A 17,963-nucleotide genomic window follows, 5' to 3' on the forward strand; every position below is an offset into this window, starting at 1 on the left:
TACCCTGCTCTGCCTTGTGCCCACCTGGATATTCTGCCTGACTTCAGGGATTAGGGCACAACTTCCTGTCCAGCGAGGAAGGAAATGCATTTTCCCTCTTGTACCTGTTCCAGCTGCTTGAGCCTCATATGCATTCCTAGGGCTTCCATAACAGTGTACCACAAACTAGGTGGCTTGACACAACTAAATTTATTCTCACAGTGCTAGAAGCTAGACGTCCAAAAATCAAGGACTAAGCAGTACTATGCTCTCTCTGAAGCAGAGCTGCTCCTGGCCTCTTTTGCAGTTCTGTTGTTTGCCTGGTATTCCTTGGCTTATGAACACACTGCTCTAATTTCTACCCCCGTCATCACATGTGCATTCTCTCTTCAGATGGCATTCTTCTTTGTGTCTATGTCCCAACAACATCCCTTTTCTTGTAAGGACACCAGTCATCTGATTTAGGGCACATCCTAATCCAGTCTGATCTCACCTTAACTTGATTATATCCCTGAGACCCATTTCCAAGGAAGGCCAGTTGTGTCCTCCAAAACTCATGCTCTCTTCTGGGAGAGCATGAATTCTGGAGGACACAAGTGGACCCCACATAGGCCTCTTAGCAAGTTTTCTTCTGAAAGCCTCTACTTTTCAAAGCACAAAGGCACACAGGGCCCACAGGGTCCAGACTGTGTGCCCATCGCTGCCTCTCAACCCAGGGCTGTGGGCAAGTTTGGCACTGTGACCCAACCCTTCCTCACATTTTTGGCAAAAACTGACTCCCCCTCTTTGGGGTCAGATTTCACTGGTTCCCTCCATGCTCAAATGAGACTGTGCATGAATGAACCCAATCATGGAGAGGCTTTGAAGGAGTCCAGAGCTCCTGGTCAATGGGAGGATGGGTTGGGTGTCACTCAATGTCACAAAGTAATGTTCCTAGAACCTCCCACTTTTGATGAAGTGGCTCCTAAGACTACAACACCCCTATAGGGGACTCTGGGATGGCCATTAGCTCCACCAGTCATTTCATTATTAGAGTAAGAGATTTCACTTGCTACAAACTGGCACTATGGTGAAGATGATGGCCTGGTGGAAGAACATGAACATTGGCACAGCAGGTGAACCATGGCTTCAGCTGGGCCACCTACCAGCCACAGACATGTCACCTAATCTCTCTCCATTTTTGACATTCAGATCAACAAGGGCTACAGCCTCAACTGGTTTAGTTCTTCCAGTTATTTAACAAGACATCTCTCTGTATATCCCAACAAGCGCGAAGACAGAAACGAAGTCCTTTACACAGATGTGATCACATATTGAAAACCTTATCTTTGAAATTGTTTGCTAAACATATTTGATGTAAAATGACATGAAAGAAGAACCTAGCAGCCTCCTAAGGAGGTTCTGACAGTCTATTTCCATTTTGAGATAGGCAGAGCGTGTGTGATCAGAGGGAGGTCAGTACAAGAACTGCAGAAGGAGGGTCTTTGAACTTCATAGGCAAATGAGGCTTGCCTCTCTGTGGAGTAAATATGAAAAAAATTATTATTCAGAATCTTCTTGAGGACAGAAAAACGGCAAGCCAGCCTATGAGGAAAGTCACTTTGGATGAAATAATAAGTACATTTTATGCATGTGATAAATTTCAGAACAGAAACAATGTTTGACAGCTTCTCTTACCTCAATTCCTTCTTTGTTTAAGGCATATTCATCAAAATTCAAAATGGCTATCTTAATCGTTCTTGGAGGGGGCAGGACCGTAAGACCAATATTGATGGCATTGCTCCTCTTGGAATCTAGAACGATGATCTCCTGCCTTTTTCCATCTGCAGCAGTTTTCTTGGTGATAAAACAAGGAAAATCCAAGATTAATGCATCACCATGGGTCCTTTCTGTGTTTCAGTATTAAAAGAAAACTCACCACTTACTCAGAAATGAAAACAAATGGCCCCAATTGCAGCTCAGGCGAGGACTGGCTACTGCTCAGTCCAGAAGAGAGAGATCAAGGACTGGGCTCTGAGACACCGCCAAACTTGGGTCAGCAATGGAACTTTGTGAGTCAGACACATTACAAAATAAAACAGATTTTCCTTCAATTGGGAGAAAATGTGATATTTTGTAAGGAAAAAAAACCTTTTTTTTCAACTGTGAGACAGCTATAACCTGTGATTTTGTTTTTGTTTTTTTTTTTCACAGAAGCAGTGAAAACAATAGTAAAATCTTTCAGAGTCCCTTTCCTGTGGGCTGTAAGGTGTCAACTTGTGTCTTGGTTGGCGTGTGCATGGAGAAGTGAGTGCACAGGTTGAGAGGACAGGAACCGCCCCTCCCCCCCTCCCCCCCCCCCCAGATCTCTGGCTGCATTGCCTCAAGGTCCGCCTGCCCATTTCAAATGTCCCGTGTCCTTTCTATCAGGTCACCTGTGCCTTTCTTGCCACACTTAGTCATTTGTGCAGCTGCCCACTGGGTGGATGAAGAGGGCCCACTACAGGAGAGAGATGGCAAGCCACGTGCTGATGAAGAAGAAAGAGGTACAGGCAGGCTCAGGCTGGGGAAGAGAACAGGGAACTAGAAGTATCCTGACATCCTCATAGAACCCTGTGCATGGTGTCCCCGCTGGCCTGGGTCCCCCTTGGAGGCAGGCCCTAGGCCCCTCTCATCCCTGTAGGCAGCCCAGGGCTAGCATACAGACTGAATATCTGCATGCTCCCTCACCCAAAATTTATCTTGAAGCCCTAACTCCCCATGTGAGGGTACTTGGAGGTGGGGCCTTTGGAAGTAATTAGGTTTAGGTGAAGTCACAAGGGTGGGTCCACCTGATAGGATTAGTATTCTTATAAGAAAACAAACAAAAACAGGTAGCTCTCTCCTTATACCAAATGGCAAGAAGGTAGCCATCTGAAAGCCAGGAAGAGAACCTTCAGCAGGAACCAACTTGGCCAGCACCTTGATTTTGGACTTGCCAGCATCCAGAACTATAAGCAATAAATGCTTGTTTTGTCTGTGGCATTTTATTATGGTAGCCCTAGCAAATGAAGGTGTGCGAGGCACTGAGCCAACATGTTTCATGACCCAGAGTTGTGACCACAAACCACAACACTCCCTCCACCCCCAAAACTTTCCCCTTCAATTCTAAGGAACTGTAGGTGACAAGGGAGTTGTTAAGTGAAAGGAGACCTGGCCCAGCACATCTGCTCTTGCCCATGTTTCCTTTGAGGCGCACACAGCTGGGAGGATGAGCATTCTGATGCATGCCCTGAGTAACGGGAAATGAGTAAGCAGGTTCCCCTGAAGGAAGACACACAGCACAGAGACAAAATGTGTTCACTGCAAGGGGGCTCCACTGTGAGGCAGCTACAACTCACTGGGTGGAGTGAGTCACTGGAGCTCCGCCCTAAAGAACACCTGGGATCTATCCTGGGTCCAAAGGATAAGGTAAGGAGATGGGCAGTATCTTTGCCTAGGTTGTTGGGACCTGCCAGGAATGAGGCTGGAGGTTGATGGGGCCATATCCCTAAAGACCTCAGGGGCCTGCCAAGGGACTCTGACTACACTCTACAGCCAGCCCTCGCTGGATGGCTCACGGTGCTTCCTAACCACTCTCACTCTCACCCTTTCCTTTGAAGCAGAAAATGAGGCCTGGGAGCAGCTGAGCCATCTGGCAAGCTGGCCTGAGGCAACACTAGACATGGAAGTCACCAAGGAGAACCAGATTGAAGCCCCCTAAAGTTCTCCTGGGCCCTCCAAACTTAATTGCTCACATTCTATTTTAGATCCTTAAATATGCATTTGGGAATAAACTCAAATTTCTTCATGAAGAAAACAACTGAAGACATCCCAGCTGTTTGGAGGCCTGGTGGCCAGGAGGGGCAATTCCTGCGGGTGTGGTCACTGGCTTTGAACAGGGGCTCCCAGAGACATGTGGCATAGATGCTTCCCCTTCTGCAAGGCAGGCTTTGTCTTTTATATATTTAGCCAAATAAACCAAAAATTCTGAATTTAGTCTTGAAATCTAATTTAAAATAATATGTTTTATGTGGAATACTAAGAAGGAATGAGAAAGGTTTTGCAAAATGCAGAATATGGGCAGTGAGGAGGAGATGTTATAACCTGTGATAAAGCACTGGGGTGCCTCCTCTCCAGGCTCTGCAGAGCACCTACTCAGCATCTGTTCTCTCCTGCCTGATCACCACCAGGACTCTCATTTCTTCTTTAGCTGGCAATACGTCCATTTAAAAAAACAAAAACAAAAAACAAAAACAAAAAAAAAAACCCTCTTTGTACCTGAATCTGGCCCTGTGACTTAGTTCTGGTTTTTTGATTTCCTAATTAAAAATGGACAGATCTAACAAGCTAGGCCTTTATCCTTTCTCTTCTTTGTCCCTAGAACGTCTTATGAGCATAAGGAACAAAGTAATGGTCATGCAGCAAGGATAATCTGGGAACTGTCAGTCCTCAGCCTCTCATCCATATTGTCCTTGTCACTCAAGGATCCTGGAGTGATAACTGTGCAAGCCCAGCTAGGCCAGCTGGAGCCTCTGTACAAATGAGAAAAGGATGCTTCCCTCTGGGGAGACACAGCCCCACCATGAACAGCTGCCCACAAACAGTTTGGAAAAGCACCACCACTCAGGTTTCAGCTTCTTCCCTGGTAGCCGATGTCCATTTATGTCAAACACAAAACCTCCATAGTGGCTCTGAAGCTGACATGATCTTGTTCCAATCTCAGTAGGACTCAGTTTACAGAGATGGACATGTCCACACACTCCACTATTAACTACTGAACAAGCTGAGACAACAGGGAGAGCTGTCCCCACAGAGCACATCTACCAGGCATGAAGGAAAGGTAAGAAGGAACACCTGGAATTGAATTATTCAATTTCTGGATTTTAGCAAGAGGTGTTTTAAATGCCACTCTTGATAATTAAAGTAAAGCTCTACTTGGTGTTGCTGAACACCAAGTGTGTCTTCTGTGCGTCTTCTGGTCAATTCTGCCCAAGATGAGGGAGCGGGTCAGATGGGACTGTCTCCTCATCTCCTTCCCTCCCATAAGAACCAGAGTCACATCTGCAAGAGCAAGCCAAAGCTCTCTAAGCTTTGGAGCCCATGACCATGTCCAAGGATGATCAGTTATCAGTTCTGATTCATTTTGATTGTCCTTTTGGATCAAGCCCCAGATCTACAATCATGAGCTTCACTATATCCTCCACATGGTCCCACAACAGTGGAAGTACTGCCCACCCTTTTTCCATAAAACCTGCCATGCCTATTCCTCCTCCTCCATACCTGCCACCTCCACCTGAGCCTGACTCCCAGCACTCAGTTTCACACCAGTCCATCATGCCCACTTCCAGACTCTTCTCTCCCCAACCCTCCATTCTACATTTACCAAGTCTTTCTCAGATACCCTTTTCCTTATTGTATATTTCTTTGGTCAGAAAGTGGTGATTGTCCATAGTTTACATACAATTGGAAAATTAGGAAATTGGTCAAAGAAAGAAAGGGGATATAAAGCAGGAGTCAGAGAAGGCAGAGTGGTCCTACTGAAGACACACAAATACCCCTCTCTCTGAAGGCATCTAGGAGGTGGTGGTGAAATGTGATGAGGAAGAGGTAACGGGTTGGAACGAAGTGGCAAGGTTTCTAGGCAGAAAAGTCATTTTACGTTTGATAGATGATACACATCCCAAAACAAGACCCAAACAAGGAAACGAAACTCCAAACTTTTTGAAATATCATTACAGGGCAAAGGCTACAGCAAGAAAGTGATGAAATTTTCTTGAAAGTAATAAAAGACGAATAGGATAAATGAGAAACATCATGTTCCTAGATAGGAAAGTCAATTTTGTAAGTATAATTAGGTCTCTCTGATCTAATATATTTAAAATAATCCTATTAAAATTCCAGAAGATTTGTTTTTGGAATTACAAAAATTGTAAGTTTAATATTTTAAAAAGTCAAAAATATTCTTAAAAAGGAGAGTTACATGTAATATCTACTCCGCCATCAAAGCTTACTGCAAAACTGACAAAATGTGTAGCACAGACCCTTGAATAGCTGGAATGATAGAAGAGAACAGAATGACAGGGTAGAAGAACTCATATAATGGCCCAGGGGATTTCAACAAAGACACTAAGATTAGCGACCCAGAATCTACCATGAGAGGGATTCCTAATATGGGACCAAAAAAGTCTAACAGAATAATATAGCGAGTGAACACTAACAGAGTAGACCCACTGACACCTTCCTCTTCGGGTAGGCAAAAGGCCAGGGGAAAGCAGGAACACAGGCTGGTGTGGGAATAGCCAAGGGCCGGAATGGCTGGGGTGTACCATTCCTCAGAGCACCCTCTTGATGCCTGGGGTACCTCTCCATCCCTACCAACTGCAACCTGAAGACATTTCAGACAATTCTTTCATGAAAAGTCAACCACCAAACCTCTGCCGCCATCTTTAAGTTCCAAGAACAGGGAGAAAAGGTCGTTGGAAGGAGGCATCAGTGGGGATGGGTGGATACTCAAACAGGAACAATTATCTCCAGGGTGGATCAGCAAAAGGGTCCATGGAAGCAGTGTGGGGAACACCACTGAGGGGCTATCTCTGAACATGTTACTTTCCCAAATATGTCCAGAAGAACTCAAGAGAGAAGAACTCCTTACTGCTTTAAGGAGGGAAGAGGTATGCTGGGAAAAAGTCCGGCTCTGTTTTAGTGCCAGAAAACCCAGTTAAGCAGCGCTCCTCCCACAAAGCTGCAACCCACCAGGGAGCCTCCAGCACGCCCCAGTAGCCCCTTCTATTCCAGAGCAGAACATTCTTGGGAGAAATGCTTGGGGCTTGGAGGCCATGTAGGGATTTTGTTTTTGTTTTTGACTTGGCCAAGAACACTGTAGGGAGAGGGGGCAGGGAGACAGAGAATTACCCTCTGTGCCCAGAGGAGCAGAAAACTCTTAGAAGGGACAGGAAGGAGGTTATGGAGGCAACTTGGCTCCTTTCTCTCAAGCTGCCTGTGGGTGGGGGTAGGGGGTGTCAGGGTACAGTTTTCAGGAAGACAGGGGTGAGTCCCTTCAGAATGAGACTTCAGATGGGAAGCACCTGAGGCTAAGAGACTCACAGGACTTCTGTCATACAGAGGAGGGAGCCAACCTAAGTGGTAATTGCTAAATGCCAAGACTTAACAGAAGGAAGGCCTGTGGCTATTTCTGCAGCCTCAGATTTACCTGGCAGTGAGCTACATGTGTAGAGATCCCCTCTCTAGAACCAGCAGCCCCAAGAACAGGACCTTGCAAGTTCAGCCTCTCCTAGAGGCCAAAAGTCACATCGGGTGATAGGAATATTTGCTAAAATAGTAAGCCAGTTACAGGGGTTCCTCTGAAATAAGCCACACAGAGTCAAGACCCCGCCCAGAGGGCTGGCTGGCTTAACACTAATGCTTGATACACACAGGATGACAAAATGCCTCACAGAAAGGAGATATGGAAGTCAGATTTCTGGATAAAACAAGTTATTGCCTCCAAGAATGAATATTTTTAGAACCTGTAAATGAGGACCCAAACCTGATCCTCAGTAGTTTGTTGGGGGAAGGGCAACCACCACAGAAGAATGACCACAACTTGATTTGGATCAGCATCCTAGGGAGAAGAAAAGACCTTAACTTTCCCTCAGGAGTTATGCAAGTTTGGGGAAAGAGAAGCATGAGGATTCAGGCCGCAGATTTTAAAAAGGTGGAGAGCCAAATTTAAATAGTACACAGTAACCATTAAGCCTCAAGTTCCTGGAAATACCAACACAATTGATCACCTCCTTTGAATTTTTAAGTGGTAATTTCACTAGGAATCGAAGGTAGTATTTAAAAAGAAAACATTCAACACATAGAACGTCATCCCAGGAGGTCCTGAGCTTAAAAAATAGAAACAAGGCTAAGGACATGGTTTATTTAGAGAACCCTGAGTCTTGGAGAATACTGCAAAGTCCTAGAAGGCTTCCATGAAAGGCAACCAAGCTCTGAGCACACTTCTCAACATCTCTGTTGGAGACCCCAGGTCTGGTCTGGCTCCAAAGCTCTAGAAATGGTGAATCATTCCTCCTCGCTCCCTGACCACTGCCAAAGAGTGATGCCACAGGACCTTTTCCAAACTGTCCATTGAGAAAGGGGCAGTTACAAGGATGCAATAATATAGATGTCGCCAGGATGAGACAGCTATGGAATTTTCCTTGCAATAAGGGAGATGGTGTGATACACAGCAAAAGTGTAAGGCACAAAATGAGAAATAAATAACAGTCTCAAAAAAAAAAAAAAAAACAAACAAAAAACTGAAAAGCCTTTACTTAGGCATAAAATTTTCACCAGAATAAGCTTGCCTTCCTGTTAAGGGAAAAAAATACTAACGTCCAGTATTTGCCCTTTGGGTCTCTGGTAGCAAAGGCCAGTGATTAAACAGACATTCTGTGGTCATGTATCTATTACCCTAACCAGGAGACATACATGAGGACCTGTGCTGGCACAACAGGCATAGAAGTTGTCTCTCGAATTTCCAGGTAGAATTCAGGTTGTCTGAGGTTGATGTTAAGTAAAATAATATATTCCCTTATGCCCTGACCTTGAATATAGTGTAGGGAGGTTTTTCATCTCAGGAAAATAGATGAGGAGCCTCACTGTGGGAGGTGGTGATAGGGAGGCAATGCCCTTTTGGTGCCTCATTTGTCACTTTAAATCATCAAGTCACAACCTTGGTTGTACTCAAAAGTCCCTGAGGTGCTTTATAAACAGCCCAGGCCGGGCTTATCCTCCAATCAATCAAATCACTACCCCCAAATTTGCTTTAAAAGTCACTGTTAGTAGTTTCTGATGTATTCTGAAATTTAGGGGTAAATGAAGTTAAACTAATCTCCAAATTCATCCAGGAGCCCCCCCACCCCCATGAAAACCTAGTGAGCCCAAGAAGGCCCCCAAAGGGAAACTACGTCCTCGTCTTTCTGGTCTCCTGTTCTATTCCTTTCCTTTCTCGGTCTGGTGATAACTTGTCCCCGATGAGGCACAAGAGCTGGGAGGCCACCTCTTGGGGCTCCTCATGTCAAACCCATAAGCTTTGCAGGAGCTTTTCACCCTGACATCTTTCCAGGGGTTCATTTAATCTCCTATGTGATTCGCCACATTTCAGACCAGCAGAAATACAACATGCAGTTTAGCACAAGATTTCTGCCGTTCTCCACAAAACACAACCAAAGTCATCTTTCTACAAAGCTGTATATATTTCCTGCTGAGAAAAGGGGATCCTGTTTCAGAAACTATTTTGAAAGGAAACCAAAAAGCACATCTTTTTGCCCTTTTCATGCTCATTAAATGGTCACTCCAGCTTTGGCTCTGGCTTGTGACTGTTTGGGGGTGACTTGGATGTTCACAGCCATGCCTTATAACTAGGGTCTGGTGTTAGTTTTCGAATGGAAACTAAAACCCATTTCCTTTGTTTTCTGCTGTCTTGTGAAGTCCATTTCATTTTGGTTTCAGTCTATTGTGTTTAATGAAAAACTTCTCATGAGCCAGAATTCGGAAGTGGCTATTTACAGCTGTTTTTTATGAAAATCAATGATTAGAAACAGAAGTGAAATCGGTTATGTCTGAATTGAGACCATACACAAAATGGATACACCTCTCCAAAGTGATGTTTTAGTCCTAATTTGAATTTTTTTTGGTCACCTTTTAAAATAAGCTCCTAATCACATTTTCTTTTCCAAAAACAACAAAAATCCAAAGGTACAGGTTCCTGTGTCTCATTGTAGAATCAATTTGGTAAACTTCTCAATATACTTGTTCCTCAGTATCCATGGGAGATTGGTGACAAAACCATTCAAGGACACCATAATCCTCAGAGGCTCAGGTCTGCTATATAAAGTAGCACAGTATCTGCATATAACCTGTACACATCATCCCATATACTTTTATCTCTAGGTTACTTATATTACCTAATACAACATAAATGCTATGTACATACATAGTTGTTAAGCTATTGTTCAGAGAACAATGACAAGAAAGTCTGTACATGCTCAGTACAGACAAAAGTTTTTGAATATTTTCCCTTGGATATGGAGGGCTGATTGTATATTACTTTCCTCTTATGTCCACACTGGACAAAAACTAGGCAAACATTTATCCATCAGCTAGTCATTACAGTATTTTAAGAGATAACTACATAGTTCAGGTAAAAATGAAACCTCCAGGTACAGAGAGGACAGAAACCCCAATCTTATCATCAACCAATCTAGCCACATGGAACCAAGCACAGGAGGGAGCAGGTGAATCACTCATTTTGGGTCTTCTCAGGGCAACTTAGTCTTGCTATTTCCATTGTAAAAAAAAATTAAGTTAGAAGTGCCTATGCTGCCAAACCATTACTCTTTTTCATTCTTCTCAACCCTGAGTCAAGGGATAGCCTCTCGCCAGCAAACTCCAAGGGTGATGAGCACAACCTGCCGAAAGAGCACACAAAGAGGGGAGGGGGAGGAGGGGGGGGAGGGGGGGAGGGGGGAAGGAGGAGGAAGGGGAGGAAGGAGGAGGAAGGGGAGGAAGGAGGAGGAAGGGGAGGAAGGAGGAGGAAGGGGAGGAGGGGGAGGGAGGGGAGGAAGGGGAGGAGGGGGAGGGAGGGGAGGGAGGGGGAGGGAGGGGGAGGGAGGGGGAGGGAGGGGGAAGGGGGAGGGAGGGGGGAGGGGGGAGGGGGGAGGGGGGGAGAGGAGGGGGGAGAGGAGGGGGGAGAGGAGGGGGGAGGGGGAGGAGGAGGAGGAGGCTGGCTAACTGGATCAGTGGGTCAGGGGTGGTGCCAGAAAAGCAGGTTGTGGGTGACTTCTGGCAGCCAGGGACTGCTGTCTTAACCCCAGCTGTTCTCCCAAATGCCAGTCTGAATGTAACAATCAGAAAGGGGCATATGGGTTGCTCAACACCACGTGGAACCAGTATGGACACAAGCACACCAAGAGTAAGGGTCCAGCACTACCTTCCTGGGTGTTATTAAGAGGGCAAAAGCTAGACCCACTTTTAACTGAAATGCAAGAGTAACATGATTTTTTTTTAATGTTAGACCTCAGCAGTTTGGGTTTACAAATGAGAAAGCTTTAATTTTTATTTGAGGGGATTCCTAAGGCTGGAAACAATTTAGAGTCACATCCTCACTCAGACTGGGCAGAAAGAGACACTGGGGCAAATGCCAACCAGCAAAGAGTGGCAAGTAGTTTAAGAGCCTCAACATGGGTTTCAAGAGGAAATTTATCAATGACAGCTCCCCTAACTGGCTTTTTGGCATCGCACAGCAAGGACAGGCACTACCTTGTTTGTAGGGTACTCTTGTCCTGCACAGTTTGGATTCAGAATTGGTGCTTGACTCTTCAACTTCTAGAATCAATTTCGCAATATACTTGTTCCTCAGTATCCATGGGAGATTGGTGACAAAACCATTCAAGGACACCATAATCCTCAGAGGCTCAGGTCTGCTATATAAAGTAGCATAGCATCTGCATATAACCTATGCACATCATCCCATATACTTTTATCTCTAGGTTGCTTATGTTACCTAATACTACATAAATGCTATGTACATAGTCGTTAAACTATTGTTCAGGAAACAATGACAAGAAAGTCTGTACATGTTCAGTACAGACAAAAGTTTTTGAATATTTCCCATGGACATGGAGGGCTGATTGTATATTACTCTTCAGTCAGTTCTGAAGGCCCGACTCAGGCAGCTTTATTCACCCCAAAAGATGATTCAAGAACAGGGCAGCAATATAGAGTTCTAATTGACTCATGATAACAAACACTTGCAATGTTTACTCCAAATTCCTAAGGAGAGCAGATGGTTTCAAGCCTGTTTTAAAACTGGAATATACCCTGAGTCACAAGTTGTTTTTGGTTGTTTTCTTAGTTCTTTAAAATGTGTGAAGGAGACATTATTGCATTAAATTGGTGAGACACACATTCTATGTTCTGGTATATTGCATCACTAACCATGATTTCATGGGCAGTGTTTCCCATCTGTAAAAGTGGACCCAACATCTCTTTTAACAATACCACAGCAGGAAGGTTTACAGGTTACCAAACATTTTCGAACAATAAGAAATTTAGGACTGGGGTTGTGGCTCAGGTTGCCTAGCATGTGTGAGGCACTGGGTTCGATTCTCAGCACCTCATACAAATAAATAAAAAAAAAAGTCCATCAACAACTAAAAAATACTTTTTAAAAAATGAAATTTAGATGCATTGTAATATTTATAAGATACTGAATATATGGCCATTGGGAAATATCAGGATTGTTGGAAATATCAGGAATGTTGTCTCAATTAGGGGATTATCCAAATAAATGTCACCAAATTATTGTCTTTGTAAAAGCATTGAGGATCCACAGATGAAATTCAAGGTACTACTATCAACCACAATCCCTGAAGGTAAACACATTGACTGAGTCTGTTAAATCAGCAAGGCCACTTTCCTCTAGTTAATTCTAACATCTGCTACTGGACTGTGCTCTCTGTGTAGTTAACCTTAAAAAAAAAAGTTATCTGAGTCTCTGAAAGCTGCTTTGCATGATAGAAGCGATGTTCCACTCACATAACTTACATCAAGCATGTGCCACAGGATTACTATCCTAAAGGTCAGATTTTCTTTTTTTTTTTAACCAAATAGCCAAAGTTACATTGGTGGGTGGGGGGGGGTCTTTATTTCTTCAGCCCTACCCCAATGCAAATCAAGAAGCATGCTAGAGCCCAGACCTACCTTTGTGACAGACAGTTCCTTGGATTTAGACTCAAACAGGTGCTCCAGTTTGGAAGTGTCCACCTTAATGGGTTCCAGTTTCGACCATAGGAATTCTCTGCAGCGGCGGTTGTTCTTACATGGCCAATCAAAAGGCCTGACTTCATTCCAGAACAGACGGATGGTCTTCTTTTTCTTGGTGAATGCGGGCTGACCCCTGGGTACCTGGGACCACCCTAAGCCCTGAGGAGAGTTAAACACTGGAGGAGGAGGAGCCAATAAATTACCAGGGACTGGAGGGGGTGGGACGCTGTCCAACAGGGGCGGTGGGGGCGGGGGTGGCAGACCCAGAAAGGTGGGCGGGGGTGGAGGTGGTGGTCCTGGGGCTTCCCTGTGACCCAGGTCCACGTCCAGGACATCAATGTCGTCCTCCTCTCCCAGATCGGTGAAATCCATGTCTTGGATTTTGAGCTCCCGAGGATTGGCCATGAGCTGGTCCCAGATGTAATCGGACTCTGTTTTCAGCTGCGCAGGTGCTGTCTCGGGGACCTTGTCATTGGACCCATCCTCAGAGATAGGGCCTCTCCCCAGGTCCCCGCTGTTGAATTTCTCAGCAAATGCTTTTACGCTTCCCCGGTTGTCCAAACATTCGACGTCCACCCTCCTGACGCTCTCGTCCTGGGCCTGAGAGTTGGCCTGCAGGGTGGATATCCTGGAGGCGAGGCTGGCTACCGCCTCCGCCTCCGGCTCCTTGCTCCTGGTCTCTCTCTCGTCCTTCTCCTCGTCATCCGTGGACTTTCTGTTATGGGCATACAGCATGTCCAGCATGAACCGTTTGTTGGTGAGGATATCGCCACACTGTCCATTTACACCTCCATCCTGAATGCCTGTGGACCACACACCTGAAGGCACACAGAAGAAAATAAAAATGAGAAGGTGGCAAGGGGGCTTTACGTCCATGAGAAAACCAATGAGGGAACACAGGGACAGGACACATGCAGTGACTTCAGAAAAAGACACTGAAATAAAGCAATTAAAGCAGAAAGGCCTGAGACTGACGGCTTGCTCCATGACCAGGACCCCTTCCCTGTATCATAATGCTCCTGGCTCCCACCTGGGTTCACGCGAGAAATTTTCCTCACCTTCTCTGCCCTCCTGTGGCAGCTGGTCAGGACCCACCAGGTCACAGGCAAGGGGCCTCTTTTCTAACTATATAAAAAAGGGAAGGAAGCTGTTCCCTGGCCCAGAGCAGGCACAGGAGAGGGGCTGTAAGGTTACCTTTGTCTCTCCCCAGACTCCAACTCTGTATCCATACAAACCATGCCATGAGCTTCAAGTGAAGTTCATGATGGCTTACCACCACCAGAACTTTCCACACCCCTCCCCTCTCCTCCCTTCCCATCTCATCTTCAGCTAATTACCTCGCCTAATTTACCAACTTAACATATGAAGTCAGAAGATCTTCCAGAGCCTCCATTCCATCTCTACCCTCCCTCCTGTGACTATCCATAAATTGTCCTTTAGCAGGGTTCAACTGTTACATCAGGAGCCCATGCCAGTGATTTTGTCCTGCATCTCCCAGGCTTCTCCTACTGGAAGAATATGAATAATTTCTCTTTAAAAATTCTTAGTTGTTTATGGGCCTTTACTACTTATATGTGGTGCTGAGAATTGAACCCAGGGCTTCACACATGCTAGGCAAGTGCTGTATCATTGAGCTACAAACCCCAGCCTGAGTAATTTAATTTCTCCCATAAAAAAAAAAAACAAGTAGACTTTCTTGACCCCATTTCTGTCTTCACCAGTCACCCAACTTTTCTCCTTTAAGGTCACACCATTTACAAGAGTATAAGAGTTGTTTTGCTCACCGTCTCCAATTTTTCTTTTATTTTCTCTAGAACTCAATCAAATAGAGCTTTTGTTCCCAATGGTCTTCAAAGCTGCTCCTTTCCAAGTGACCGCGACCTTCACTAGACAAAGCTGATCTCCCCCTTCTTCTCCATCCCCTGCCAGGATGCAACATTCACTTTCCTTCTTTCCACTGCTCCTTCCCCGACTTCTCCTTGTTTTTCCTTTGAATGTCCATTGCTCTCCTCTTTTCATCTACCCCACTCTTATAGTCATCAGTTCATCTAGTCTCAGGGCTTTCACATTCCCAGGTTCTCTGCCCTCACCATAGCATCTTCTGCAGTGGTTTGCACTCTCAGCTGGGGTGGCTTCATGCACCTTGCTGCCAATTCTAAAGACACTGAGATTGCCCTCAACTCCTATTTTTTCATCTTCTACATACCAAGGAGCCTCCTTTGCCGACTAAATCCTCATGTTACAGCCAGAATCCAGCCACTTTCCTCATCACACTCTACTGCCAAGACCCTGGGCCCAGCCTGCACAAGTTGCCCCTGTAAAGTTGTCCTACTGTTCAATGCCACGGTAGGTGAGTGGCCGAGTCTCAACAGACAGGCTGGTTCTTTCTCCATTTGATGGGAAATGTTGGCCTTTCATTTTCTGGCAACAGGGAAAAGCGTATTTCTAGATAGTTTTTGTACCTGGCTAGTTTTCTTTTTATATCTTTTAAAAATTAGCAGATTATTATATAAAATAGATTTCTGCGTGACATTTTCATATACACATACAACATACTTTGATCCTATCATTTATCTACTTTAATCATTTTATGGTGTCTCTTTGTCTTTAGTAATTTCCTTTGCTCTGAAGTCTACTTTATCTGACATTAACATAATTACTTCTACTTTTCTTTGATCAATGTTTGCTTGATATCCCTTTTCCCAACTTTTAACATTCAATCTTCGGGTCATCATGTTTGAAAAGAGTTCCATACAGACAGCATATAACAGCATATAATTAAGCTTTTCAAAAACTCCACTGTCAATCTCTTAATTTAAAGTAACTGAAATGTTAGGGCTTAAGTCTGCCAGTTTGGTCCCCACCCCCACCATTTCTCCTTTCTTGGTTATTGTGCATTATTTGAATTTTTTTAAAAATGATTTTTAGTGTTTTTATGTACATTAAAGCATTTTTCTCAGTGGTTGTTGTATTATAACATACACACTAACCTGCCGTGATCTACAAGTGTTGATGTTTAACCACTTTAAATGCAATGAAGAAAACTTTTCTGTGTAGTTCCTTTTACCATCTATGCTTTCAAAATTATCTGAAATATTTCTTCTATATACAGAGAAATACTATATCAAATGATATTAAAACTTTTGCTTCAACTTTCAAATATTATTTCAGAAACCTCTGAGGAGAAAGTCTATTTTCTTTACCCTATTTCCACGCATTCTGTTCTTCCCTTCCTGAAATTCCAAGCCTTCTATTATTTCATTTCTGTTCAGAGAAGATCCTTCCACCATTCTTGAAGGGAAAATCTGCCAGTGATGGATTCTCCTAGTTTGTATTCATCTGAGAAAGCCTTATGTTCCCTTTATTCTTTAAAGTATACTTTTGCCGAATACAGAACTTATGGTTGACAGTTGTTTCTGGCACTAATAAAATACTGTGCCCTTCCCACTGGCTTCTGTGTGTGTAGATGAGCTCTCCCAGAAATCTGTGTTCCCCTATTGGTCACATATTTCTTTCTAGCCTCCATTAAAACTTTGTTTTAGCTCTTTAGTTTTCATAAGTTTATTATTTGTCTTGGTGTGGATGTCTTTGGACCAAATTCGGGTTGTCTCAGCTTCATAAACCTGGATGTTTATGCCTTTTGACAGACTTGGGACATTTTTGGACAGTATTTCTTCAAACATGTTTTTAGCCCTGTGCTCTTTCTCAGACTCCAGTGACAAGGATGTGAGATCTATTATTATTAGTCCCACTTGTCTCTGAGGAACTGTAGTCTATCCATTTTTTGCTATTTCTTCTGTTAAGATTGCTTTATTTCTACTGACCTTGTTTTTGAGTTGACTATTTCCTTTGTTGTCTCTAATCTACTATTAATTAAATCCACCCCACTTAGTTATTTTGGTTATTAACCCTTTTAGTTCTGTAATTTACCCCTGGTTCTTTTTCATACACATTCTACTTCATTTTCTTCATGTACATCCTGAGTTATTGAAGATTTATTATGATGGCTGCTTCAACATTCTTGTCACATAATTCCAATGTGAAACTCATCTGTGTTGGCATCTGTTGGCTCTCTTTTTCAAGTTGTACTTGCTCTGGTTCTTGATAGGATGGATAGTTTTCAATCATATCCTAGCAAATTTGTGTCTTATTTGCATCCTGTTGAATCTTCTCTCTTAGCAGGCAGTCACCCTTTCCTGGTATAGCATTCAGATCTTGGTGGAAATAGGTGTTTAGCTCCCTGGTGTGTGATGCTGTCATCACCCTGGCAAGGGTGCTGACTCACACTGTCTCAGCACGGATGAGTATGATAAAATTTCAGTTCCCCCCACCTTCTTGGTCCCAGAGCCATCTTCCCAGGGAAAGAAGACCACTGATTTATATTGCATCATCGTCTCTAGGTAGAGGTGGAGGCTACGTTCCCTATCAGTCCTCTTTGACTCTGGGTTGGGGAGATCACTGCAGACTAGCGCTCCCTCCAAATGCAGTATTACCCGCTGTATATGCCAGGTGATGAAGAAGGCTCAGCTCTCTGCTGAGCTCCACTGACATCAAGAACAAGGGGACCAGACGCCTCTTCATTCATTTACCCACTGATGACTTTGTGAGACACTACTGTGCTCTAGGCACAGAGTGAGGACTTGAGGGCTCACAGTGAACCTGATAGACATTTCATCCTCACAAAGCTGACATTTAAGTGTAAACAACAGACAATTACACAAGTGATTTTAACTAAGGGCAATGAATGCTATGTCAAAGCTTCTCATACTTGGGCCACAGAGCAGAACATGTGAAAGAAAAATAGCACCACCTGACTGGAATAAGATGAGTCTCTTTCAGGCTGACCACTCATTTGTCAATAATAGACACAATGATTAGAAATGATATTGGTAATAATTTCAATTACCTCTAAAGTTTATAATTTAACTGAGAACATTTTGAAAGCAAAAGCTACTGTGACAGAACTGCCCTGACTCTGTGGCTATAGGTGCCTAGGAGCAGTGGGGGGTTTTAAAAACCAATAAGCTAGTGCAAATAAACATGATCAAATCTCTTCACAGCACTGGAGAGAAATCACTGTGAAATCCTGGTTCCTGAGTCTACACAACTTGGACACCATCCACTTTTAGTAGAAAGTCAATGGTTCTTCACTGGTAGCAGTCTCCATTTCT

At 44.0% G+C, this 17,963-nt stretch overlaps 1 protein-coding gene across 1 annotated transcript in view; it reads right to left on the bottom strand.

Moving 5' to 3' along the window:
* Positions 1-17,963, bottom strand: part of Fhod3 (formin homology 2 domain containing 3) — a 439,678-nt gene that overhangs the window by 41,505 nt on the left and 380,210 nt on the right. Inside the window, exons 15-16 of the mRNA XM_071602801.1 lie at positions 12,730-13,610; positions 1,657-1,815 (exon numbers count right to left, since the gene is read on the bottom strand). Coding sequence (XP_071458902.1) covers positions 1,657-1,815; positions 12,730-13,610 — 1,040 coding nt within the window. The remainder of the gene's footprint in view (positions 1-1,656; positions 1,816-12,729; positions 13,611-17,963) is intronic.

Source organism: Marmota flaviventris, chromosome 16 (genome assembly GCF_047511675.1).
Source record: "Marmota flaviventris isolate mMarFla1 chromosome 16, mMarFla1.hap1, whole genome shotgun sequence".
NCBI lineage: Eukaryota > Metazoa > Chordata > Mammalia > Rodentia > Sciuridae > Marmota > Marmota flaviventris.